The sequence below is a fragment of the Humulus lupulus genome, chromosome 6 (assembly GCF_963169125.1).
Source record: "Humulus lupulus chromosome 6, drHumLupu1.1, whole genome shotgun sequence".
Lineage (NCBI taxonomy): Eukaryota > Viridiplantae > Streptophyta > Magnoliopsida > Rosales > Cannabaceae > Humulus > Humulus lupulus.
Genome location: NC_084798.1, coordinates 210084089 through 210111914, shown reverse-complemented (window position 1 = coordinate 210111914; position 27826 = coordinate 210084089). Strand labels below are relative to the sequence as shown.

At 35.9% G+C, this 27826-nt stretch overlaps 2 protein-coding genes across 2 annotated transcripts; both read left to right on the top strand.

The window, feature by feature from the left end:
- The first annotated feature begins 17900 nt into the window (after positions 1 to 17900).
- LOC133785933 (uncharacterized protein At2g29880-like) lies at positions 17901 to 21331 on the top strand. Its single transcript, XM_062225148.1, has 3 exons — positions 17901 to 18038; positions 20258 to 20609; positions 20762 to 21331. Exons 2-3 carry the CDS (start codon positions 20259 to 20261, stop codon positions 21329 to 21331), a joined length of 921 nt encoding a protein of 306 aa, XP_062081132.1. The 5' UTR covers positions 17901 to 18038; position 20258.
- On the top strand, positions 18560 to 19970 carry LOC133785934 (uncharacterized). Its single transcript, XM_062225149.1, has 4 exons — positions 18560 to 19096; positions 19186 to 19411; positions 19501 to 19621; positions 19781 to 19970. The coding sequence occupies exons 1-4, from the start codon at positions 18560 to 18562 to the stop codon at positions 19968 to 19970; spliced, it is 1074 nt and encodes a 357-aa protein (XP_062081133.1).
- Positions 21332 to 27826: the final 6495 nt, after the last annotated feature.

Sequence of the window (27826 nt, the reverse complement as noted above, 5' to 3'; positions counted from 1 at the left end):
GAAAAGATTATAAGCCAAATTCTTTTACGTTTACATTGTAGTTATAGAAAACATATTCTTTTAGTTTTTGAGAAATTCTGGATCATTTGCGGTTTTGAAAACAGAGTTCAAATAAGTGTGCACTTTTTTTTTTATATGTGTGCAACTGATTAATTTAAACTCTAATTTTAATATTGTAAATTATTTAAAATATTTCTAAAAAAAATTGTGATATATATTTTATAACTATGTATATTACATAAAAAAATTTGAGTTATTATTTCTCCACGTGTCAAAATATGTGTTTCCTGACAAGAATAGAGAGTAGAGGCTGTTGGCAGTGACAGTGGTAGTATATTATAATGTTTAGTGGTGAGAAGAAGTGTGAGAGAGAAATTATGTGTGTGATAGATGATTTTACAAGATAGTGAGTCAGGTTGAATTAGTGCATTAGATAGATATTAATAGAAAAAGCATAGTAAATATTATTTTATTTATTCTATATGATTTATTTAATAACATGTGTATTAATACAAATTATTTATTTTATTCGTATGTGTATGTATTTTGACACCATAAATTGGTAGCTAAATTTTATTAATTAGCTACTAATAATCTTTGTAGTTGAAACATTTGGTTTTATTTATTTAGATATTACAACTAAATTATTTTGCTACTATAATTTAGTATTAAAATATAATTAATTACAATGGGTAGCTAAAAGTTCTTTTCTTTTAGTTGGACTTGACACCATGCATATTAATTTGGATTCAATATGCACTCGTTAGTCTATAAAAAATATAAGTAATCATGGTTTGACAAAATAACTTTGAGAATGAGTCAATGGGTTTCGACATGTACTATAATTAATACATAATTAATTATCCTTTAGTGATTGATAGTGACACTAAAAGATGTGGTTTAAAGTATGAAAATAGTATTTCATACCAACCACGTATGTTCACCCTACTATGATATTTCAATATAATTAATCATGGCTTGACTAAATAACTTTGAGAACGAGTCAATGGGTTTCAACAATTACTGTAATTAATACATAATTAATTATCCTATAGTGGTTGATAGTGACACTAAAAGATTTGGTTTAAAGTATGAAAATAGTATTTCATACCAACCACGTATGTTCACCCTACTACGAGGTTTCATTGTTAATTCTCACTCCCGTGTTTATATATAATAATTGTGAGTATTGTGATGTTGAAAACAATAACGGTGCTATATATGTAAAATTATTGGGTAGTGATTGTTTATAGTTAATTTTAGTATTTTTGGTATATGAATTAATTGTAATTCTATTTTTTTACATAATATTATATAATATAATTAAAGGAATTTCTAATAAATTTTTTAAAAAAATTCCAGATAATTTAAAATGTTAATTCAAATAGTTTATTGCATACGTATATTATTATCAAAACAAACACATGTGTTATAAGTTATTTGGATCCTAATTTCGTTATCCTAAATTATTCGAAATTTCCTAAAAATTTATAGGGAATCTCTCATAACTATATTATACACCACCGTGGTATAAAAAAAAATACAGTTGTAATTTATTCATATACCAAAAATACTAAAAGTATATATAAACTAGGCAATACAACTGTGCCTCGCGCGGTGTTTATAATAATTAGTATTACAATTATTTTTTGGAAAATAAGATTTTGGTTTTTTTTTTTTTTGTAAAAATTTAAGATTTTTATATTTTTTTGGTGTAGAATTTATAGCTTAAGGAGTTGTTAACATTTTCACTTAATGAGTAACATAATATGAATCATGACATTTTGATGTTTGTGAATCATTTATATATATATATATATTTGTTACAATGAATATTATATTTAGTAAATAAATAAAAGACTTAATGTAATTCACGATTTGGAAAAAAAAATATCATATGTAGTATTAATTTGATTAGAGGAGTTGTGAAATAAATAAGGTAAGGAATAAGATTGAAATTAGTTAATAATTGTAAATCCTAAAATTGACATATTTTATTGAAATATCTTTTTATTTAAAAGATAATTTTACTTTCCCATTATTGTAAGTTTCGGAATATTACTTTCTCATTATTGTGTTTTCCAGAATATTACTTTATTTTATTTAGCTTGATTTTATCACAATATGATTATAAATGGAAGTTGTATCTTTGTTATATAAAGCAAATATTATGTACTTACTCAAAATTATTTTTGGAATATTTGTCTTTTATTTTTCGTGCAGCTCAAGGCAATAAACTTTAGGAAACTGAATCTTTGAAGTAATTAATTGTTATTTCTATCTTGGAAAATTTGATCTGATACAGGTATTAGCGGTCCCCACCAAATTCGTATCTGTCGGATCCGAATCTTCTAAAAATGACAACTCTTCATCAATCAAGAATATCTTCAAATATTCTTGCTTTTATTAAAAGATTCTTTCTCAACCTTTCTGAGCTCGAAATGGACTCTATAAATAGGCTTCTAAGACATTGAGAAAAAGTGAACTCTTGGATGCATAGTTTGTGAGTGAATTGTAATATTTGTGAGAGTTCTTTGTTTGTATTCAAGATCATTATATTCACACGATCTTGTAGTAAAATGAGTGTTTAGTTTTTGTGGTGAGTTTATACCACTTTCATGAGTGAATACATGTTGTAATTTGAATACAATTTTTATAGTCTTCGGGAGAGGATTTTTACAAGTCTTGCGTTGGGAGGATGCAAGCACTCACTGGCCATTGAAAGGAGTTCAAGTGGTTCAATGTTTCAATCAAGATCAAATTAGTAAAGAGAAGTACAACAAAGTTGCGACAAATCTCAAGAGGGAGTCTTGTTTTGTTTAAGTCAATATTTTGTATTTATGATTCTTTATTAATTGACTTTATTCTCTGGGCGTGGCCCCAAGGAGTAGGTTATTTGAAAGTGTTTCCGAACCTTGTAAAAATTCGTTGTGTTCTTTATTTTTTTGCACTGTCTTTCTATTGTGTTCAGTTTCTTTCATAACAAGTTTGGATTCTATCCCGACAGATCTGAAATCTGTTTCAACATTTAATTACCATTCTTCATCTTAATTAATTCACATGGTTTAATTAATTTGGTAATTACTAAAAACAGAATTTCAATACTCATATTTTTTCTTACTGCTATGTTTGTGTAATGGAGTTGATATTGTAATTTACAATAATATAAACACATGTAGCTTCAATATATATATATGTATATATATAAATTGTTAAAGATAGAATTGAACTATGTACAACAGCAAGAATGGACAATTTATTTCAATAAATTATACAATCGTAAAATTTATACTTTATAAGGTAAGAATTTGAAGTGGGGACATGAATAAGGAGACTATATCATTTTCTAGAATAAGTACTTATTTGTAAACAATATTTTTTATTAACGTTGCATCTCCCACCTCATCATCAGCATTTAGTATGATCAATCATTCTCTTGTGGTAATTCGAGACACAACAACATATAATTAAATCGTGTGTGAATACTTGTTTAGGGAGGTACAAGCCAACATGTTTAAGAGATTGACCTTGGCTTTTGTTGATTATCATGGCAAAACATGGTGCCAAGGGAAATTATCGTCTATTAAGCTTGAATGGTCATCTTGATTCTGTAAATCCTAAAATTGGCCTATTTTATAGAAATATCTTTTTAATTAAAAGATCATTTTTACTTTCCCTTTCTTGTGATTTTTGAAATATCACTTTCCCTTTCTTGTGATTTTTGGATTATTTAGCTTAATTTGATCACAATTTGATTATAAAGGGAAGATATATCTTGTTTATTTAAAACAAATATTCAGTATTCTATTGAAGGGAGTTCAAGTGGTTGAACGTTTCAATCAGAATCAAATTAGTGAAGAAAAGTACAACAAAGTTGCGACAAATCTCAAGAGGGAGTTTTGTTTTGTTTAAGTCAATATTTTGTACTTGTGATTCTTTATTAATTAGTTTATTATCTGGGCGTGGCCCCAACGAGTAGGTTATCCGAAAGGGTTTCTGAACCTTGTAAAAATTTGTTGTGTTCTTTATTGTTTTTGTACTGTCTTTTTACTATGTTCAGTTTTTATCGTGACAAATTCGAATTCTGTCCCGACAGAACTGAAATCTGTTTAAACATTTAATTACTATTCCACACTTTAATTAATTCACATGGTTTAATTAAATTAGTAATTACTAAAAACGAAATTTCAGATTCATTGGGAGACATGATAATTCTTGGAATTTGACATTCTCACTAATATTTATTTTAGAAATGATGTCGCCTCTAATGGACCATTTACTACTATGTCTAATAATCAATCTTGCATCATTGCATATGAGAAATAATTGGAGTGATAAGTTGCACCATTTTGCACCACCAGTTAACGCCAACTTATTAGTCAAGATAAGACCTCAAGTTTACGCTCAATTAATTGTTTGGTCTCATTTATTGACAATATTGCAAATAATCTCACTCTCACATCAAAGCAGCGTTTTCCAACTTGCATTTCTTTCTACATTTAATTAATTGACTTGCAAATTTCAAATATCTTTTATACACATTAAGGAAAGAAGATATGAATTTTAATTAATTGGACTTAGCCAGCAGCAAAGACTAGAAAAAATAATATGTCAAATTATTGACTTTAATGAAATGCTTGGAATTCTATGTATAATTACATACCTTGGTAATTGTATAGCAATTTTAAAATACATGGTTCTTTAGATGTCAAAAAGTAATTACATTTGATTTCACATTACCGTACTTAACAAGACATTTAGTAATTATCAAATAAAAATAACATTGTGTGATAATGAATATTAAAATTGATAGTACTTTATAAAATATCTTTCAAATAAATTATATCAACTAAAAATATTTAAAATAAATTTAAATGTTTGGGTATTTGTCATTCCTAACCCAATTAAAAATTCAAGTATATGATATTTTATTATTTAAATTTATACACATTCAACAATATGCAAATGAAAAACAATACACATTTACAGTAGATCGATTGGTTCTATTTTTTTTCTTTGCAAAAAATTATGTTTAAAAATAAACCTAATATAAACATAAAATTTAGAAAAAAAATCATGTTCTCCTACAATATTTCATAACTACTCTCAAACTAAAAAATCTACAACAACAAAAAAAATATATATAAAAAAAGAGGAAATTACATTTTACATGGGATTTTGAATAGAGTGTGCAAAAATATGGCTTTTTATCAAAAAAAAGTTAATCTATGGCTTTTTTTAAAAATTTTCACTTTTATGGGTTTATTTTCCCATATTTTTGTATAAAAGTTGGTTTATGTCATAGTTTTACTCTTAATCAATTTTGGAAGAGTATGTTTGTAATTTGATTTTTTTTTTTAGGTTATTTGTTTTTTATATTACTAATTTTATATTAAATTTTTCTTTGGTTGTTTTGCAAATTTTTTTTCTAATATGAATTGTTTTAAAAATTATTATTTATTTATTATAAACATGTTTTTTTTTAAGATTGTACGTTTTGTTTTTCAAATCCTAGGTAGGGTAACTAGTTACTTGATTGATCTTAAAAAAAATCATAGAGCTAGGTTAAATAACATGCACTAGGAGGGGTAACTAGTTATCCTGAGATGAGTAACTTTCTGCCATAAGAGGGGTAACCAGTTACCTAAGAGGGGTGACGAGTTACTCATATTAAATAGGGAATACACTTATTTGGTACCCTATGTTTTTGCAAAGTATCATTTTGGTACCCTCTGTTTTCAATAATGCTCATATGGTACCCTGTATTTTAAAATCGTACATATTTGGTACCCTAAACTCATATTTGATGATAAAATTTTGTCAATTTAATCAAACTGCTGTCAATTATGTAAGTTACAAATTTAAATTTAATTACATAATTACATATAACTGATGACAGTTTGATCATATTGACAAAATTTTATCTATCAAATCTGAGTTTAGGGTACCAAATATGTACGATTTTAAAATACATGGTACCATATGAGCATTATTGAAAACAAAGGGTACCAAAATGATACTTTGCAAAAACACAAGGTACCAAATGAGTATATTCCCTATTAAATATGAAAAGAAACATCAAATTTGAAGGAAAAAATGGAAGAACACTTCATTAAAAAAGGAAGAAGAAGTAACTATGATTTTAGTAACATAAGTAACTAGTTACCATAAAGAAACAATAAATATACACACACCAGAACGTGAAAGTAACCAGTTACCCTCATAAATATACGCACAAAGAATGTGAAGGTAACCAGTTACCCATTCACGTTCTCATATTTTTATTAGTTTTCTTTCCAAATTTGGATATTCCAATAAGTGTTACAGTAAAAATAAAATGCTGAAAAAATTGATTTAATTTTTTTTTACATATAGTGGAAAAAACTATAAAAAAAATTACAATAATAAAAGATAATAAATAAAAAAAATAGTAGAATAATTATGTAATGTTAAAATATATGTGTAAAAAAATGAAAAAAAAATAGAATGAGAAAAGAATAAGAACAAAAATGAAAAAAAAACAAAAGAAATGATGAATGAAAAAAAAAGATGAATAAATAAGAATGAAAATAAGAAGAAGAAAAATAATGGAAAAATGAAAAGAAAAGAAAAATACGAATGAAAAAATTGGTAAAAAAATTAAAAAAAAAAGCTCATATGTGTGAAAAAAGAAGAAAAAAAAATGGAAGGAGAAAATAATAAATACAAAAATGAAGAAAAAATAGAATGAAAAAAAACTGAAAAATATGAAGAAAAAAAACAAAATAATACAAATGAAAGAAAAAAATAGATAAATGAATAAAAAAATAGAAAGAAAAACATTGGTAGAAAAAAAAAAAAAAAGAGGAAAAAATTGAAGAAAAAACAAGTAAGGAAAAAAAAATTACCTTCAAAATCAAATAAAACATAACTATGATAAAAAAAAAAAGTGACATTTCCATACTTTAGTTAGCTACTAATTGTGTTTTCCATACTTTAACTTTTTCTTTGATAAATTTTTCATACAAATTAAGAAAAAGTATAACTCCCATATTTTTGCACATTGATGATATAGAAGTCATATTTTTGAAAAATTCCCTAAAAAAAAGTAACTCTATTAAATAAAAGAATAGCCTAAGCCGATCTCTCACCAACTCCTTTGTGGTAGGTCTTTTATATGCATGAGTTAGCATAACAAGAATAAATTTCTTGATTGTGGTGACACATGTCCTATAGACCATCTTCAATGTAAAATGTAAATTTTGTGACAAATTTAGCACAAAAAAAAAAGAAATTAGACTAGGTGTCCATTTTTAAATAACCATTTTAATTTTTACCCATTTATTAATCCTCTTACTTTTATACCCAGATTTATAATAAATGTCTCATTATACCATTTCTCTACACAAGTGTCCAGGCATGTTGTTGACCACGATTTTGGCCAACGACGAGTAGACGTCAAAACTACAATAAACCTTCAAGAGAAAAATACGACACAGATAATTTTATAGTGGTTCAACCCCAATTTATTGGTAATAGCCTAATCCACTTGGAGTTGTGATATATATCCTACACTTAAGATCAGATGAACTTGAGCCAACTGAGTTTCTTAAGTGTAAGTAGAAAAATACATAGTTTCTCTCTCTAAACTCTCTTAGAAAGTGTCCCAAGAATACCCCAAGTAACAGTCCCAAAGTCTCCAAACTAGAGAGTTTTTCTCAGTCTAAAAAGATCAGATCCCCAAAATGATGCCATGAGCCATTTATTTATAGGCTCATGGATCGTACATCAGATATTCCCTTTGACCAGGTCATTGGTTCTTTCAACAGACTTTCATTAATAAAATATAAATGAATTTAAATTACAATAATATAGCTATTATTTCGGGATATCTGAGAGATTCCCGCGGCAATTGAGAATGATTCGGGTTGAAGCTGTTACTGAGGACATAGGAAAGCACCTCTCGTCAGAAAAGCACACCTCTGGTCGGTATAGGCAAAGCACTCCTCTAGCACACCTCTGGTCTAGCATGGCACATCTCTGGTCTAGTAAAACACTTTACTGGTCGGGCAAAACAAATGACTGGTCGGCCAAAACAGCTGACTGGTCGGCCATGCACTCCACCGGTCGGCCAAATACTTCACTGGTCGGCCAAACACCCAACTGGTCGGCCAAGACAGATGACTGGTCAGTCAAAAATCTTTACCGGTCGGACATAAATTCTATCAGGTTGGTCCAATCACTTTATCACAACTCCGAAGAGCCAACATATTTATTGATTATTAATGTGCCATTTACTGACCATGCATTGCACTTGTCACTTCTGATTGCCACGTCATCGAACTGAAATTTTGGGGATAACAATTTCCCCCCAATTTTATTATATGATTTACTTGTATGATAAACTTTTTCTCTAGCAAAATGTTTTTGAGGTCATCCAAAAGCTTCCATCCGGTCAGTAACCTTCACTTTTGTAGTAAACTTACAACTGAACTTTCCTTTTGAGTTCTTCAAACTTGTTTCTTTTACCATTCCTAACCGATCAAATTTCTTTTGTCCCTCGGAAGCCTTGTGCCTCAGAAACCAAATAGCTTCTTGGCAATGCTACTCCTCGGACATGTTGCTCCTCGGTTGCACCCCAGTCGCTCAGACACCACCGCAGCCGCTTGGACACCATCCCAGCCGCTTGGACACCATCCCAGCCGCTCGAATACCACCCCAGCCGCTCGGACATGCTGCTCCTCGGATGCCCCCAGCCACTCGGACACTACGCGTATCCGTTCGAGAACATGACGCATCCGCTGGGGAACACAGAATGGCCACTCAGACGCACGCAGCCTCGGATGTGCCAAACTCCTCTCGGCGCGCCTATCTCCTCGGATGCAAAAAAAGTAGAAGTTTGGGACTCACTTGCTGATAAAAAGAATCCTATATTACGGTCATCTAAGATTGTTGATATTATAAGTTTTTATTGGTTGAATATATTATTTTTTATAAATTTTAAATTTATAAATTCTAATGTTAGAGTGAAAATGCAGCTACGCAATCTATATTTGTTCTTGGAGAATCAGATCAAAATGAAACCTGGTAGTTTCAACTTTGCTAGTTTTGGTATAGTTCGTGGTAGAAATGTCCCTAGACAATAAAATTTGTACGATTGTGGAGTCTTTATCATATTATTTATGATTAATAGTTTGTGGTAAGTAGATTTCATACTAAGTTTTTTTTTTTAATTTTGTTCTTACTATACTATACTTGAGTAATTTTTTTTCACTATTGTAGTTCGACTCTAATGAAGAAAGGTGTCACATAGCTTCGTGGATTGCATGCTCAAATTTCAACAAGAATAGAGCCAAATTATTGAAAGATGTTCAAGAGTTCATTTCAAGCAGAGGAATATAGTACTAGGGACAATGATCTTTGCCCTAATTTTGTTATTCTCAATCAAGTTGTGTAAAAGAAAGAAATTTGTATTATTATTTATCAATTTTGAGAAATTATAAGATGATCAATATTTGGGAGAATTTGAATAGTTTATTTATGAATTAATTATTAAATAACAAGATTAAAACACACTTTAAATTTTATTATTTTCACAATTAACGTTAATGTTTATTGGAAGTTTCAAATGGTAGTTGTAGACATTAATATCATATTTATTAAATAAAAATAATTTTGTATATGTTAATTTCAAATTTAATGATTAATATATCAACCAATCAGAATTTTGAGCATGATGTTAATGAATTGGAATTGATTTATAGATACATGCATTTAATAAAATTAGTTGGTATGATCTTAATTGTACACGTTTTTTTTATGAGAAATGATTAATAACTCAACCAATTATAAATTGAGCATGATATTAGGGTATTAGAATGGATTTATGAATACATGCATTTAATGCAATTAGTTGACATTTTCTAAATTAATTGCTCACGTTTTTTAAGATAAATTTTAATAAAATATATATATTTTTTACACAAACTAACTTAACCAAACTTTTTTATCTATAAAAAAAATTAAATATATTTCGAAATTGTATTTCAAATTTAAATTAAAAATCAATGCATAGTAATTAAACTAGTTAATAACAACTTAACCATTTAGAATTTAATGGTATAATTATGCATAATCAACCTAACCAATAACAAAATTATTGTGTTATTTTAGGGAATTGAAATATGTTCATTTTATGTTTTGCGAAGTGTAACTAATCGGAAATTTGAGCATGATTTTAGGGATATGGAATAGCCCATTAATTGCTATATTTTCCATAATTATTACCCATCTTATTTATTAATTTAACCAAAACAATTCAAGTATTGGTTCAAAATGAAATTTAGTTTTTATTTATTTTAAAAAAATTGGATATTTTAAATGTCATAATTTCGAAATTATGTGGTTTTTAACACTCTTTATAAATCATTTTATCTTATATACACTATTATCATTTGTAGGCAAACGTAAACTTTGTTTTTAGGTAGAGTTTGAAATCATTTTATTTTTGTAAGAATGTGTCCATTTACTCAATATTATGATGACTTAGGAGAGAAAGAAGTTAAAGAGATTGTGTTGCTTGCTACACATTTGATTGATCGTCTTGGAGTGAGTTTTGGATCCGACAATCGCAAAACATTATTTGAGAAAATGAAGAAACTATTCGAAGGGAACAAACAAAAGTTGATGAGCACTTGAAAAATATGGATGTGCTCTTGAGAATGATGGAAAAGTTGAAGAAAGCATAAGGAAATTGTTTGTTTGTCTATCTACTATTGTACTTTGTAGATTTTTATTTTTATTTTTATGTTTGATTGAACTAATGAAATTTTACTTTTTATTATATAATGGTTTAATTTACAACATTCATATGATCCTTGTAAACATAAAATATAAATAGCTTTCATATAATTCTTAGTACAAAAAAATCTTGATGCATATATATAGAGACAATCATGCATCACAAATTGCACCAATAAGATTATTAATAGCATCTTCCAAATCCAAAAGCTTGATGCGAGTTTCAAATTTTAATCCTTTATCGAGACAATCATACATATCTTCAGTTCTTCTACGCAAGTCTTTTTCTTTCATGAGAATGTTGTAGAAGCCCTTCGAGTTTGGAAAGGTTTTGGTAGAAGAAGGGATGTTATCTACCTGGCCATCATCGTTTCGTTCAAGCTCCTTATAATATTCATTCGAATCTGTACATATTGTTGGTGAACCGTTGATATTTTTAATTAACTGGACAACATCTATTTCCCCGTTAGTGTCGCTTGACTCAACATCAAAAAAGCCTTCCGAAAACTCCATATCGAGTAATGCTTGAGGCCATTTTCCGAGCACATGAAAATATTTTTCTTCCTTAACTTGATCGATTGTATTGCTACTTTTGCCTTCAACAACAATGTCTTTGTCTGGTTCATGCGAGATAATGTCTTCATATTCAACCTCATTCTCTGCATCTTTGACTTCATAGTTGGATTCACATTTTGTTTCATGATTGCCACTATCTTCATCAACCCTTCTAGGCTCCATAGTAATCTCCATCTTGGAAATTATACTAATTTTTGTGTTATATTTAAAATTTGATGAGAAAAATAAAAAGCATTTATGATATGTGGTTAGGAATATGAATAACCGTCTTTTAAAAAGTTATACATAATTATTAAAAAGACACTTATTCAACTTCCAACCATTGTATTTTTCGAAATGGGAAGAATAGGAAGTGAATATGTATAGTTTTAATAATTATGTATAATTTTTATTAATTAATTTAAAAAAAATACAATGGTAAATTGAACATTTGCTTTTGTTTAATGGGAAGTTGAACAAGTGTCTTTTCAAAATCTATGTATACTTTTTATTAAATAATTTTGAAAAAATACATTGGTAAATTAAAAGTTGAATATGTGTCTTTTTAGTAATAATGTATAAGTTTTATTAAATAATTTCGAAAAAATACAATGGTAAATTGAATTGTTTCTTTAATGGGAAATTGAACTGGAGTCTTTTCAATAATTATGTATAGATTTTTAAATTAATTTCAAAATAATAGAAAATTAAATTTGAACAACTGTGTTTTTTCAATGGGAAGTTGAACAAGTGTCTTTTTAATAATTATGTGTAATTTTTTTTAAAAATGAATTAAATAAAAATCGAAATATAAAATAATATTAAATTAATATGGCAAAAATTAATGTAAATTTGTTTAAAATTTATTATGAAATTCGAAATTAATATTTTTTAATTGAAAACTTGTCTTTTGAATAATTCATAGTGTAATAAATGTATACAAATATTGAATTAATTTTGATTCTATGTCTAAGTTCTTTGAACATAATAAATGTTGTTTAATTATATTTTGAAAATATATAATTATTAACTTTTTTTAATTGGTATTGTGAAGATGAATAGGTGTCTTGATAAATTAAACATGTGATGTAACAAATGTGTAGAAATTTGTGAGAATAAATTTATTTTTTGAAAACACAATTTTTTTAATGAATAACTATTTTTCCAAACAAATCTTTTTCTAAAATTTCAGAAGCATACAGTAAAACACCTTTGAACAATATATCTTCTTTTTTATTTAAGAGGAAAGGGTAGTCCAATAGCTTCCATATATCTAGTGAGAAAGGACACCAAAAAACTACATGTGCATTAGAGTCTTCCCCATATCCACATAAATGACATTTGTTATGGGAAGATGTATTTCGACGATAAAGTCCACTAAGTGTAGGTAAAATCTCATGATAGCCTCTCCATCCGAAATGTAATATTTTTCTTGGGATTTTAATTGCCTAGAAAGATTTCTACCACATCAAAATAGCTTCAGTGGACTAGGAGGGAAGAGACCTATCATTTTGCATAGCTAGGTTGTATCCACTTTTAACAGAATAGCTTCCATGATTTGTATAGCATCATAGCCACAAATCTGTGTGTTCAAATGGAGTAATGGGAATGGAGAAGATAAGCTGTAAATCATGGGTATTAAAATATTGCTGAATAAGACCTTTATTCCATATACCTAGGGATTCCATGAGTTGGGAAACCATCTTATCCTTATTTATTTCTCCAGAAGTTGGTAGGAAAGAGGGTTGTAACGACCCAAAATTACTAATAAGGCTTAAGGGCCTTGATTAGTGTGCCGGGAGGGTAAACCTAGATTATGTGTGATTTAAATGATTAAATGCATGATTATGTGAAAAGCATGCTTATATGATTATATGGATATATGAGATGCATGATTTTGAGTATTAGTATGCAAGTAGGTCCTGTTTAGGTTATAAGGGTATATTCGTAATTTTGGTCCATTGAGGGCATAAATGTAAATATTTGCGATAAATTGTTGAGACCGCATTATTATGTGGATATATCTACAGCTTGTGACTCAAGGCGATCCTAGTGAGCAGTTTAGCGGAAAAGTCACGGTGGGAATTTATACTCGGCTCGGAGGAGCTCGGGGGTATTTCTGGGAAATATATTGGAGATTATTTGATATTAAGGAAAGTAGTTGGTAATTAGTTAGGTGTCGGGATTTAAGCAGTAATTGTTAGGAACACTCGAGGAATTAGCAGGAATTTGGATCAATGACCAAAATGCCCTTAGAATGATTTAAAGGTTTAGTTATAAATGGGAGGGCAATATGGTCATTTGGTTTAAAAGGGATAAGTTATATTCAGCCTTTATGACTTAGTGGAATTGTTAGAAAGAAGTAGAAACTGAAAGAAGAAAGAACGAGGAAAAAATAGAACACTTAGACTCACCTCCTTCTCCTCCAATCGGTTTGGTCATCCTTCACCACCTCTTGAGGAATTTTGAAGATTTAACTCAGGAAAGCTTAGGGCTAGAGACCTTGGGGAAGCTAGAGGTTTAAGCAGGGATTAGCCACTTAATTGAGGTAAGGTTTCAAGATTCCTGCTGAGTTTTTCTGAATTTTGTTGAGGTGATTTCTAAACTTGGTTTTGATGGAAATTAAGGGAGATAAGCTTGAGGAACTGATGAGCTTAGGGCTGGAAGGATACTAGAGATAACATAAGGTCGAATTCCCCACTTGAGGTAAGAAATTCTAAGCTTGAACACTTTAATTTTGGACTGTTCTGGTTCTCCTCTGTTGGGTTTTTGAGCTTCAAGCTCAAACATGGTTTTTTCTTTGTTTTGTGGTGCATGTGGCTAAGTTCTAAATGGTTGGGTTATGTGGGGTGAGATATAGATGATGGTAGGCTCATTTCGGTATATGGTTGAGGTTTGGAAGAGTTTTGGTGGGTTTTGGTTCGAGGAAATTCGAAGGAGACAAATCTGGGAAATTGAGTGTTGTATCTAGTGCTGTAGCGCTAGCCTTTGGGCGCGCTACAACGCTAGGCCTGGGCTGTTTGGGCGTTTTTGGCTCTATTTGTAGCGCTATAGCACCCACTTTTTGGCGCTGTAGCGCTATCCTGTTTCCATAAGGGGATTTTTGGGTTATTTCTTAGGGTTTTTGTCCAGGGGCTCAGGGTTTGATTCCACCACCCTGTTTGTTGGAATTAGGGTTTTCCGAGGGCTCGGGATTGGTCCCGAGGCTAGGTTTTGGAATTGAAGTTTGGTGATGATTTTAATCTATGGCTGTGACTAGGTGTACGCTAGGGCTCGGACGGGATCGTGCTTGAGAGTTGGTTTCACTAATCAAGCTATCAGAATCTAAGGGTAAGAAAACTGCACCTGGTTATATGATTATGTTGGGACTAGGAGCTCTCTATATTTGTATGATGTCATAGATGGTATTATGCCATGGGGACATATGATAAACGGCCTAAGAGTGCCGGAATCAATATTTTTGTACAGGGCGCGGCTCGGCGACTGGTAGCTGAGGACAACTTAATATTCACTGAGCTCGGTTTAAATGGGCCGAAGTCAGTGGAATAAGTAGGGGATGCGACCTAAGGGCGTCGACCCTGATTAATATATGAGTTGATTGTTAACGTTAATTGATGAGCTTGGTATGCCGAATGCCTAATTGTGTAACTATTATGGATTGTTGAGCATGTGGTTATTCTTTATGAGTTGTCTGATTGTTGGTTTGTAAATTGATTGCTTAATGATTATGCTCTGTTATCTGGTTTCTTACTGGGACTTAGCTCACGGGTGCTACGTGGTGCAAATAAAGGCAAGGGCAAAGTGGACCAATCCTGAGTTGGAGAGATTTGGGGCTGAATGTACATAGTCAGCTGATCGGCCGCCACGACCGAGGAGTGGTACAGGACGGGAAAAGCCTAAATGTCTGTATTGCCCTTAGAGTGGCTAGTAGCTGTACTTTTATCCTGAAATTTTGTAAATTGTCTTTTAAACGTTATTACTTTTGGGATCCCATGTACAAAAATGTTTGATTATATGAAATGTAACTTTTGTGACCGAAATATTTTAACCCTAGTTCAATTATAGTTTCAGTAACACGTTTCTAACTAAATGACTTGATTAGCAAGTCTTGCACCTTTATAAATACACAGTGTAACCGTCTTGGCTATCCAAGGCGTTACAAGGGTGGCCTTGGGATCCAAGGATCGTTAAAAGCCTTAGGGCCCGTTTGGTTGATGGTAATGGGCCAGAAAGGAAAGGAATGGAATGTTAATGGGTCGGATTCTTTTGTTTGGTTGGAAATAACAAGTTTGGAAAAGAATTCCATTGTAATGCTTATTCCCCCAAACTAACGGAATAACTTTTCCAATTTTGAGTAAGTGGAATTATAATTCCATTCCACTGCTTTCCTTTCCTTACCCTAATTACCTTTCTTTTTTCATTATTCACAGATCGACAAAATTTGTTCTCTCTTCCACTCTAGCCATGGAGATCTTCCTCACTCATTTTTGAGATTAGGTCTCTGAGGTTGGATCTTCGACATCCTCATTTCCATCGCGAAGGTCGAGCACCTCATCATTTTCATCTCCATTTCAATTTTCAGTTGTATGTAGCGACTTGTTCACCTGGTAGAGATATTGGATCTGGGTATGTAGCTTGGGCCACTCTACTCTCGCTGGACCGGTAAGTAATTAGCTTCTTTTTCCTGTGCAAAGCTAATATTTGATGAACATTGTTGAAGGTGTAATAACATTGTGTCTATTCGATACATAAAAAGAAATTTATGATTACTATATATATATATATATAAAGAAGCATCCATATTATTAAGAACATGGAATTTTTTGAGATTCCTGGTATTTTTATGAGATTTTTTGGGTTGATATTTGTCAAGAATCAAAGAAACCAAATAGAATGTCTCAAAGTATCCACCAGATCAAACATTTTATTTTTAATAAGCTAATTCTATGATTAACATTTCCTAATTTTCTTGATTCATCTACCGTTAGGTTTATGTAAAAAAAAAAAAAACTCTCTAAAGAAAGTCGGAAATACATTTGAAACATACTTGTGCATATGCAAAAAGGAAATATGGTACTCAACCAGACCAATAAACATACTTGAAAAGGTAGCAAGCATATTGCTTTTTTACTTCTCTAGATCTTCCCCTTTACCCTTGCACTCTGACTCTCTTCACTACATCTTTTCTGCTCTTTCTCCCTATTGCTCTCTGCCATATACTCGAGACCATTACTATCATTTCTTCAGAGTGGAATTTATTCTGAAGTATTTGACAATTTCCACATGCTTAAATTCTTTAAGAAATTCTAACCGAAAGAGTAGTATTACCCCAACAATAATCAAAGTAATGACAAAATAATTACTCCCATTCAGAGAGAAACTTCTTATCTATTACTAAATGGAATATGGTTTAACTAAAGAAACCACTGTGACTTAACAGCAAGTTATGTCTCTGTCTCCAATAGTAATTGCAATATCCAAGTTCCATTTTTCCCACTTTAAAATTCAAACTTAGAGTTTCTCTGGAATGCCTCAATTAGACTCTTCACTGCATCTTTCCCACTGTCTCTTCCTATCCCTCTCCACCACATTCTTGAGAGATTTTTGATAAACCCCCAGTCAAGTTTGTTTACACTAGGAGGCCACGTGACACCTTGCTTAGCATGTGTTATGTATTTTGACTCTTTATTGAATGATGTGACACAAAAATGGCTAGCATTCGAGAGGCTAGTCTCTCCTATTACAACCAGTTCGAGAGGGTTGTTCTGTCCTCAGTAACTCAACTTACAAGCTGCCTAATCGAATGTTGGCTAGAATATTACTATCATTGTTCAAGAGTAGAAACTGTCTCTGTCTCTGACACTAATTGCAACATCCAAGTTCCATTTTACCCACTTTAAAATTCAAACTTAGAGTTTCTCTGGAATGCCTCAATTAGACTCTTCACTGCATCTTTCCCACTGTCTCTTCCTATCCCTCTCCACCACATTCTTGAGAGATTTTCTGCCTAATCGAATGTTGGCTAGAATATTACTATCATTGTTCAAGAGTAGAAATTGCTATGATATATTTGCCAATTTCAACATGCATAAAGTCTTAAGAAACACAAAGAATTAAGGCATTTCCTCAACATTAAGCAAATAATGACAAAATACATAAATTGTCTAAATAATTTTCCCATTTAGAGAGAATCTTGCAGTAATTTGTTTCATATGATGGAATATGGTTTTTAGTTAACTAAAGAAAGCAGTCTCATGTCACAGCAGGTTATGTCTCTACACTAATAATTGCCCAAGTTCCACAAAATTTCCACTTCAAAATCAAACATAACAGTTTCCCTGGAATGCCCCTATTAAACTCTCATTGTTCCACTCTGCCCAACTAACAAAATAAATACCACAAACAACAGAGGATTCTACCATCATATTCTGTAACAATGCATATAATTTCCCTAAACAAATGTTGGATGGATCCGTCCAAAAAAAAAAAAAAAAAAAAAGATTAACTGCTCTATGGGTCCCCTAGACTAATAATATATATATAGTAATCTATTCTTTTTCTTTGTCTAAGTTGTGCCTGTTGTTTATAATCTTCTAGGTGAATGTTGTGAGCTGCAAAACTCTTCTAGGCCAACTGCAAAAGATTTTATACAAGTGGAAATTGTTGTTGAAAAAAACTCACAGAAGATCATCCTCATAAGAAAGGTAATTCTTTATTGTAGAAAGTCTTGACTCTTGACTTGTTGTTTCACGTCATTTTTATTAAATGGTCTCCATATAAGTTGGCTCACCATTTCCCAAGAGCCTCGTGTTTCCAATCATTTTGTGTTCTCAAAAAGTGTTGATGTCTTTGATAGATGATTGTTATGATTAACAAAGAGAAGTTTTGTTTACTAAAAAAAAATGATAATGATATAGCTTTGAGGAGATGAGTTTTGCATACATAATGTGATTATTTTTTTTTGGCATCAGCTGCTATAATTTAACCTGTGTATAGAAAAAAACAAAAGCAGCTTCAGAAATTTCACATGGGACTTAGCAATATCATCACATTTTCTTGGGTTTTTGTAACAATATGGCTAAGTCCCATATTTGGAAATTTTTAATCCATGTGAAAATTTTCTTATGGGATATTTTCTTAGGTTAAGCTTAAGTATTTATGTTGCTAGAATAACTGATTGTTGGATTAAAGATTTTATTTGCTTGATTATATGCATTGTAGGATAATGGTTCGTTTTACTGTCAGTGAGAGACAAATTTTGAGAAAGAAGAAGATCATGGCTCTTTATTTGCATTGGATGAATGTGTTGCATGTAGTGCAGTGGTTTTTCACATTATGGGAAAAAATTATTGTACATGGTATTGAATCAAGCTCTTTGGGAAGACAATTATACATACTTGATGTTTTTGTCAATAGGCAAATTGTGCATCAAATAGCTTATGAGAGTGATGTCATTTGTTTTGATCAACTTAGGATGAATAGGAAAGCATTTAGCAATTTATGCATAATGCTTGAAACTAGGGGTGGGTTAAAAGCATCTAAATACTTGCAAGTAGATGAGCAAGTGGCCATGTTTTTACATGTAATTGCTCATCATGTGAAAAATAGAGTCATTAGATTTCGATTTATGAGATCTGGTGAGACTACTAGCAAGTTTTTTCACAATGTGTTACATTCAATCATTCGACTACATGGAGCGTTATTGAAAAGACCTGAACTGGTTGTTGAAAACTCAACAGATGAAAGGTGGAAATGGTTCAAGGTATATTATATATTACTTGAATTAAAAATCACTACAAATTTTTATTTGTTTGAAATACTAATAAAAAAAGTTTGTTTATTATGTGGTAGAATTGCTTAGGGGCACTAGATGGAACTCATATTAGAGTGAGAGTACCTATGGCTGATAAACCAAAATATCGTACTCGAAAAGGTGAAATAGCTACAAATGTCTTAGGTGTATGCTCCCAAGACATGCAATTCATATATGTGTTACCTAGATGGGAAGGTTCTGCAGCAGATGGTAGAGTTTTACATGATGCCATACGTAGAACAAATGGTTTGTGTGTTCCAAATGGTATGCCTTGTGTTTTAGATTATTCATTTTTTTTTGGATAAGTAAGTCATTTAGGAGACAACTTAATCCTTATCTTTATTTTATTTTAGGTCATTATAACCTTGTAGATGGTGGATATACTAATTGTAAGAGATTTCTTGCTCCATATCGAGGCCAACGTTATCACCTCAACCAATGGAAAGATGGGAATCCTCCCAGAAATCCACAAGAGTTTTTTAATATGAAGCACTCATCTGCTAGGAATGTCAATGAGAGATGTTTTGGTGCAATTAAGAATCGATGGGCAATTCTTAGGAGTCCATCATTCTATCCAATAAAAACTCAAAACTAAATCATTTTAGCATGTTGCTTGCTTCACAATTTTATTAGGAGAGAAATGCCTATTGATAATACTGATATGCATCCAGAGAATGAGAGTGATAGTGGAGACGAAGAAGATAGCATGGATGTTGATGGATCCATAAGAAGTATTGAAGCTTCTAAAGGGTGGACAACATTTAGAAATCATTTAGCACTTGAGATGTATAACGAATGGAGAGAACATAGGAGAGCAAGCTAGGTTCTTTTTTATTTCTTAGATTAAATGCACAATGATTGTCTAGGTTTCTAAATTTGGTTTCACTTGGATATGCCAATTCATTTGACTGTTTGTGTAATTGACCACCCGAAAAACTTATATCACTTGCTTTGAAATGGAAAATTTATCTTTAAATTTATGTTTTGTTATTGGTGTGTATATCCATTCACTTTTATTTCTTTATTGCTCGCTGTTTGTTTCTTTTTCATTCAACTACAATATTTCAGCTTTAGTTTTTAGTTTTACAGTATTTTGATACCTTATTTCAGCATGGAGACTTCAAAAGGAAGAGGTCCAGGACAAAATAAAAGATTTTGGAGCGAAGATGAAGACAAACACTTGATTGAAGCACTTATGGAACTGAATAATGAAGAGAAGTTTAAAGCTAAAGGAAATTTCAGGCCAGGTCATCTTAGAGCTCTTGAGATGAAATTAAAGGAGCGGATGCCTGCATGTGATATACAAGCTAAGCCACACATTGAGTCTAGAATGAAGACTTTGAAGACTCATTTTCAAGTGGTTCATGAAATGTTGACTGGACCATTTTGTAGCGAATTTGGGTGGGACAATGACAGAAAAACTGTTACGGCAGAAAAGTCAGTGTGGGAAGCATATTTGCAAGTACTCAAATAATAGTATTTGGTCTACCATTTTGCTTATGATGTTAATGGATCCATAAGAAGGATTGTTTGCTTATGATGTTGATGGATCCATAACAAGGATGGTTTGCTTATTTATTTGTATCTGATTTTTTTTATTTTGTATAAATGCAGAGTCACAAAGAAGCAGCCCCCTTCAAGATCAAGTCATTCCCTTGGTATGATGACTTATGTATGGTTTTTGGCAAGGATCGTGCAACTGGAAAAAATGCGGAGACTGCAGCAGATGTTGCTGAAGAACTTCAAACTGAAGAAGAAAACACTACTCTTGGAGAAGATGATTTCAACTATGCTAACAATGTGGATGAAGTGCCATCTATGTCTGTTTCAGATGCAACAAGAGGTGCTCAATCTCACACTCAATCAGATGGGTCTTCAAAGAAGAAAAGGAAAGCTGTAAATCATGAAGAACTTTCAGATGCACTCACACAATCAGCTTGTATTATCGCAAGAGAAATTGAAAAAGCTTCTATTCGTTTGAGTAAAGCTATTGGTGAAGACATGAATGAAAAGCATATGAAACTTGGGAAAGAGTTAGAAAGGATCACTACACTTACCACAACTCAACGTCATAAGGTAGCTCGCATGATTATGCAAGATAATGCTCTGGTTTCTTACTTTTTCAGTGTCCCGGATAATGAGAAGGATGAATGGGTGACACTTCATCTTGATGGCTCTCTCTAAGATCATGTTTAGTCCACTTTGCTCTACTACAATTTGCAGGACAATTTATATTGCCTTTGACATTCAGTAGTATAAAAATTATAATCTTTTGGATATGATGTAATGTTTTATGCTCATAATTTTGCAAACTAGATTGTCTTTGAGCATAGATATGAGTAATTGGACATGAATACTTATACTATTTCTAGTGATATTTCATGTGTATGGACAAAGTTTGATCTCAGTAATCAAAAACTCTTTCGATTATTAGAATATAAATATGTTATAATGTTTAGTTTAATATTTTTATGTTATTATATTGTTTTATTTTTAAAAAATATAAAATAGTGTTTAGTGATAATTAAAGTAAATTGCATTTGAAATTAAAAAAATACTTAACAAAAATAAATTCTTATTGATAATTTTAATATTTTGTAGTGTTCAAAAGTGGAATTATTATGTTTAAAAAAAGTAGGATTATTAAATATTATTTTGTAAAAAAAGAATATGAAAAAAAAGTAACGTCATTGTTGGTAAATTTATATATATATTTAGTATGTTTATTTTAATTTATTAATCATATTTTAAGCACTTTGGGTATTTTTGTCCAAAATAAATTTATTCCATTCCATTCCATAGTCAACCAAACATAAGAATAGGTATTCAATCATTGATTCAATTATTCTAACCAAACAACATAATCGCATTACCTTTCTTATTCCATTCCATTCTATTACTATTCATATTCCTATTCCATTGTTTTCATTACCTCCAACCAAACACCACCTTAGTGTTTTTTGCATCCCTTATTGTTCTTCGTAAGCCTTTGACAAGTAATTCTCTTCCCCACAGAATACTACGCCAAATCATAGACAGATAATTTCCAACTCTAGATTCCATGAAGCTTGTATTATGAAAATATATGCCTTTCAAAACTTGTGCAATAAGAGATGATGGATTCATTAGTATATGTCATGCTTGATTAGCTAACATAGCTTGATTATATTGGACAAACTTTATTAATCCTAAGTCTCTCTCATATTTTGGTAAACACATTTTATGCTAGGTCCTCCAATGAATTTTCCATTTTGATTGAAATGACCCCCACCAATATCGTGCTAATAACCATTCAATCTCTTGACATAACCCTTCTGGAATTTTAAAGCATGACATGAGATATGTAGGCATAGCCTGAATTACTGCTTTTAAAAGGATTTCCTTCCTGTTTGAGAGAAAAGTTTGTTTTGTAATTGTTATCCCCATTTCCTGGAAGGGCTTTGGGCCTTCGCCCTGGCCCAAGGTCAGGGGACCGACTCGGCATTTGGGCCTGGCCCAGGGACTCCAGACTGGGCCCGTTTGGAAGGGTCCGGGACGTCCCTCCGGGTTCATCTTCAGCTTGGACGGTCCCGGCGATGTCCGGAGCGCTCGGAGCGTCGCGGCCTACGCGTCCCTGTCCCGGAGCCTGGCATGGTCCGGGCCCGAGGTGAATGTAGCGGGCCAAAGGTAAACGGACCTGGATCACCTCCTCCCCAGTTGAAGGGCCAGGTATCCAGGATCCTGAAACCGCCTCATTTCGCGTGGGCGTTGTCCCCCCACTTTTTGCCTGCAGAAAAGGTCGCCTTGGGATTGTCCACTGGTGTGTCAGGACTGCGCAGCCAAGTACCCTGACCGGTCTTGTCTCCTGAATCAGCCTCGTGACTCGAAGTGGTCAGAGCCAAAGTGTCATTTTGTCGGGCGAAGACTTGTGTCTCAGGTCAACTAATTGGGCCTTAGCTGGTTTGAATTTTGTGTATTGTATACCTTTTTATATTGGGCCTCCAATAGAGAGGCCCCTTGGGCACATTCCACTGATGGGCCCGGGTCGGATTCGGCCCAGACCCGGTGTCCCCCTCAGCTTATAAATATAAGTTGTAGAACAATGTAAAAAAGAGAGAAAAAAGGGGAGAGAAGGCAGACACTCTGTTAAGATATAGTCAGAAAACTCCATTGTAAAAGCTTCTTCTAGCTCTAATATATGGACTTGTGGACTAAGGCTAGTTAACGCCCCAACCACGTAAAAACCTCGTGTCGATCTTCCATTTTCATTATTATTACTAGTAAATATCATTCATTAATATAGTTGCCGAAAATCTCGGTTAACAGTTTGGTGCTTTCATTGAGAGCTGAAGGAAGCTAGCGCCAACGTCAGGCCTTTTACTATGATGGTGAACACGCGTCACACCACCTTCGACCCTACCAACCCAGAGCAAGGTAACGGAGACCCGCTGCCTTCTCAGCACATTCCTTAAGACCTGCCTGAAGACGTGCCTCCTCAGACGTCTCACCAAGATGAGTCGCAAGACTACGAGGGTGAGGCAGAGTACGAAGTAGAAAACGAGGAAGAGTACTACGAGGAGAACGAGGGGGAGTATCACGATGAAGCCGCGGACCCCCGGGTCCCTCGCGACGATCAGCAAGACTCGGAGGTGACTAGACTGAGGCAGCAGATCCTGGATCAGGAAGCCAGGATGGCTGAACAGGCGGAGGCGCACCGCCGGGTGCAAGAGTCTCTGCGAGCCCTGCAAGCACTGATGGCCGCGCAGGGCCCTGCAGCCAACCCCACAGCTGGCCCGCAACCAGAAACGCAACAACCCGCTCCCCAAGCGCAAGCTGGGGGCCCCAGGGGTGCCAGCCTGATCCGTCCCCCAGTGCCTTTTCCCGACACGGCTCCGAAAGTCCCGGACAAGGAGCGACGGATGACCCGGAAGAAGACCACCCCCGTCGATAAAGCCGGGGCACGTTCACAGCCGTTACCTAGGAAAGATAAGGTGTGCCCTGTCCCAAGACGAGGCCACCCAATCAATCCACAGGGAGAGCGGCCGCAGGACGATCAGCCCCGGCACGCCCCAGGGGCGAACGGGCGGGAAAGGTCTTTGCACACAAGTGCCTCGGTCAACAAGAACCGCCGGGACCGATCTCGCCGCGAGGATCGTCACTCTCTCAGCTCAGGGGACGACACTTCCCGAGTAGATCTACGTGACGGGCTGAATGCCCGGAAAGAGCGGGCCCGCAAGGAAAAAATCCTTCCTCAAGACGGCGACCTCAGGAACGACATCAATGACAGGAGGAACGAGAGAATCCCCCTGGAGGATAGCACGGCCAAGAAGCTCATGGAGCAAATGGCCGCATTAAAAAAGGTGACTGACCGCTTGGTCCGCAAGCAGGAAGGCGCGGACACTAACTCTGACGAAGAGGATAAAGAGCCGTGCGCGAGGCACATCTTGGACGCCGTACTGCCCAAGGGGTTCAAGATGCCAAGCCTCACCGCCTACACTGGAAGCACAGATCCAAGGGATCATCTGTCCCGGTACAACCGACTCATGACCGTGGCCCACGTCAGCGACGACGGCAAATGCCTCTGCTTCTCCATCACGCTGGGCGGTCCCGCCGAAGAGTGGTGGAAAAGGCTTAAACCGGGGTCCATCCAAATGTGGTCCGGGCTACATTTGGCGTTCCGGAAGCAATTCGTGGCCGCCATGAGGATGGACATGCAAATCAGCGCCCTTGCCAATATTAAGCAACTACCCGCGGAGAGAGCCTATATCCAGCGCTTCAATGAAGAAGCCTCCAAGACCAAGGTCGATGACGGACAGCGCCTGGTGGCACTGCAGTCTGGGATCCGGGCCAGATCCCCACTCTGGGATGACATGCAGCGCAGTAAAGCCACCACTCTGGAAGAATTCATCAGGAGAGCCCAAGGATTCATCAACTGGGAGGAGGCTCAGATCCAGGCCTTCGGATGGCCGCCAGCTCCTCACCCTATCCCTCAGACGATTCCGGGTGGTGCGGGGCAGTTCCCTGCGCAGTCCTACACAACGCCCCCATAGTCCCGGGGACGGCCGTCGCGCCCGGTACTAGTTACACGCCTACGGTATACGACCCTGACGCTTCGGGATACGCCCCGGCCCAATCGACGCAATTCTCTGGTTATGGCGTCGCGCCGGCGGGGCACAGTATGGCCCCCATCGTAGCCCAGCAATCGCAGACCGGAGTAACCGAGGCAAGCGTGAATCCCTCCCGGGGGAAGCGGTCCGGCAAAGGCCAGAACCGGCCGGAGCTGGCCAAAAAAGGGAAGAGGGGATACGAGCCCCAATATTCAGAATACACCAACTTGGTGGACACCTGGGAAAACATCTACCTGGCTACGGAAAGAGCAGTCCACTACCGGAAGCCTAGCCCCATGTTTAAGGGGGGAAGGAATCCCAGAGACACCAGCAAACGGTGCGCCTATCACAAAGATGTGGGCCACACCACCGACGAGTGTCGACAACTCAAAGATGAGATTGAGAACCTCATCAAGCTGGGGCACCTCCATCAGTGGGTAAGAATGCCCGTGGGCGTCCCGGGCATGTCAGCAATCCCCGGACACTCTACGGCGCCGGTGACGACTCGTTCATACCCGCCCCAGGGAGGGTATGCACCAGGACCCCCAGCGCAGGCCCCTCAGGGGACCATCGCCACGCAGGCTCCCAGCCCTGGAATGCCCTATCCTACCGGAGCAGCGCCCCCTCAGGTGGACGAGCACGTGGCGACCATATCGGGCGGACCCCACCTAGGAGGACCTTCAAAGAATGACCAAAAGCGCTATCTGAGCGAGCTGGACCACGACCAAGAAGTTTGCGCCCTTGTCCAGGTCCCGGCTCAGCGCCCTAAACTGATGAACCTCCCCCATCACGTTCACGGAGGATGACGCCCGCAGCGTCCATTTCCCGCACCACGACCCGTTGGTCGTGGATGCCCAAATTGCCAACAAGCTGGTATCCCGCGTGTTGGTGGATGACGGAAGCTCCGTCAACTTGCTGTTCAAACCTGCCTTTGCCGCCATTGGCCTGACGGAGGCTGATTTGGCGTCCTGCCCGACCTAAATCTACGGCTTCAACGGAGATGCGCTTCTCCCCATGGGAAAGGTCCAGCTGCCGGTGACGCTGGGGGATGAGTTGCAGCACTCGTTCAAGTTCTGCACCTTTGTTGTGGTGGATTGCCCAACCGCTTACAACGTCATCTTCGGCCGACCCGCCCTGGTCGAGTTCGGGGCCATCACCTCCATCCGCCATCTATGCATGAAGTTCTCGTGCAGAAATGGAGGAATAGGGATTGTCCGCGGAGACCAAAAAAGTGCTCGGAAGTGTTACCATGTCTCTGCCCGTCCCGTTTATATGGTCCGGGAGGAGCCCGTCGAGCCGGCCCTCCGCCCGGTCGAGCGAGTAGTCCAGGAAGAGGACGATCTAGACCCGTGGATAGGAGATGAGCGCGTCCTGGAGCCGATGGACGAAATAGAAGAGGTATGCATCAGCGAAACCGACCCGGCCAGTGTCATCCAAGTGGGAAGGAGCTTGCCGGCGGACGTTCGGGCCGCCATCATCGCCCAAGTCCAGGAAAACCAGGATCTTCTGGCATGGTCCCACTCCGATATGACCGGGATCGACCGCAATATCATCTGCCACGCGTTAAGTATTGACCCAAACGTGACCCCGGTCCGCCAGAAGCGCAGACCTTTGGGGACGGAAAGGGCTGAGGCCCTCAAGCTAGAGGTAGAGAAGTTGTCTTCCATCAACTTCATCCGCGAAGCTGTATACCCCGTATGGCTGGCCAACCCGGTCTTGGTGCCGAAACCTAACGGGACCTGGAGGACTTGCATCGACTTCACGGACGTCAACAAAGCATGTCCGAAGGACTGTTTCCCGCTCCCTCGAATAGACCAAATGGTGGACGCTACTTCCGGTTACGAGATCTTGAGTTTCATGGATGCCTACTCGGGCTACAACCAGATCTCCATGCACGTGGCGGATCAGGAGCACACTAGTTTCCAATGTTTCGGACTCAAAAATGCCGGAGCAACTTACCAGAGGCTCATCAATCGAATGTTTCGGGCCCAGCTAGGGAGAAACATGGAAGTATACATCGACGATATGCTGGTCAAGTCCAAGACGTCGCGGGACCACTCGAAGGATTTGGCGGAGGCTTTCGCAGTTATCCGGAAATACGGGATGAAGCTGAACCCTAAGAAGTGCACTTTCGGCGTAGCTTCTGGGAAGTTCTTGGGCTTCATAGTGAGCTTCCGAGGAATCGAAGCCAACCCAGAGAAGATCAAGGCACTGGTCGACATGGCCTCTCCCCGGAAGCACAAGGACGTTCAAAGCCTGATGGAGCGGGTGGCCGCCCTGAGCCGTTTCATTTCCAAGGCCACGGACAAGTGCGTCCCTTTTTTCAACGTCCTTCGGGGAAGCCAGCGGTTCAAGTGGTCACCCGAGTGCGAAGAAGCCTTCTAGAAGCTGAAAGAACACTTGGCCAAGGCCCCCATCCTGGCGAAGCCAGTCGAAGGAGAGCCTTTGTACCTATACCTGGCCGTGACCGAGCATGCCATCAGCGCCGCGTTGGTACGAGAAGAGGAAAGGACACAACTCCCGGTATACTACGTGAGCAAGCGGCTACTAGACGCCGAATCTAGGTACCCGCTGATCGAAAAGCTAACTTTCT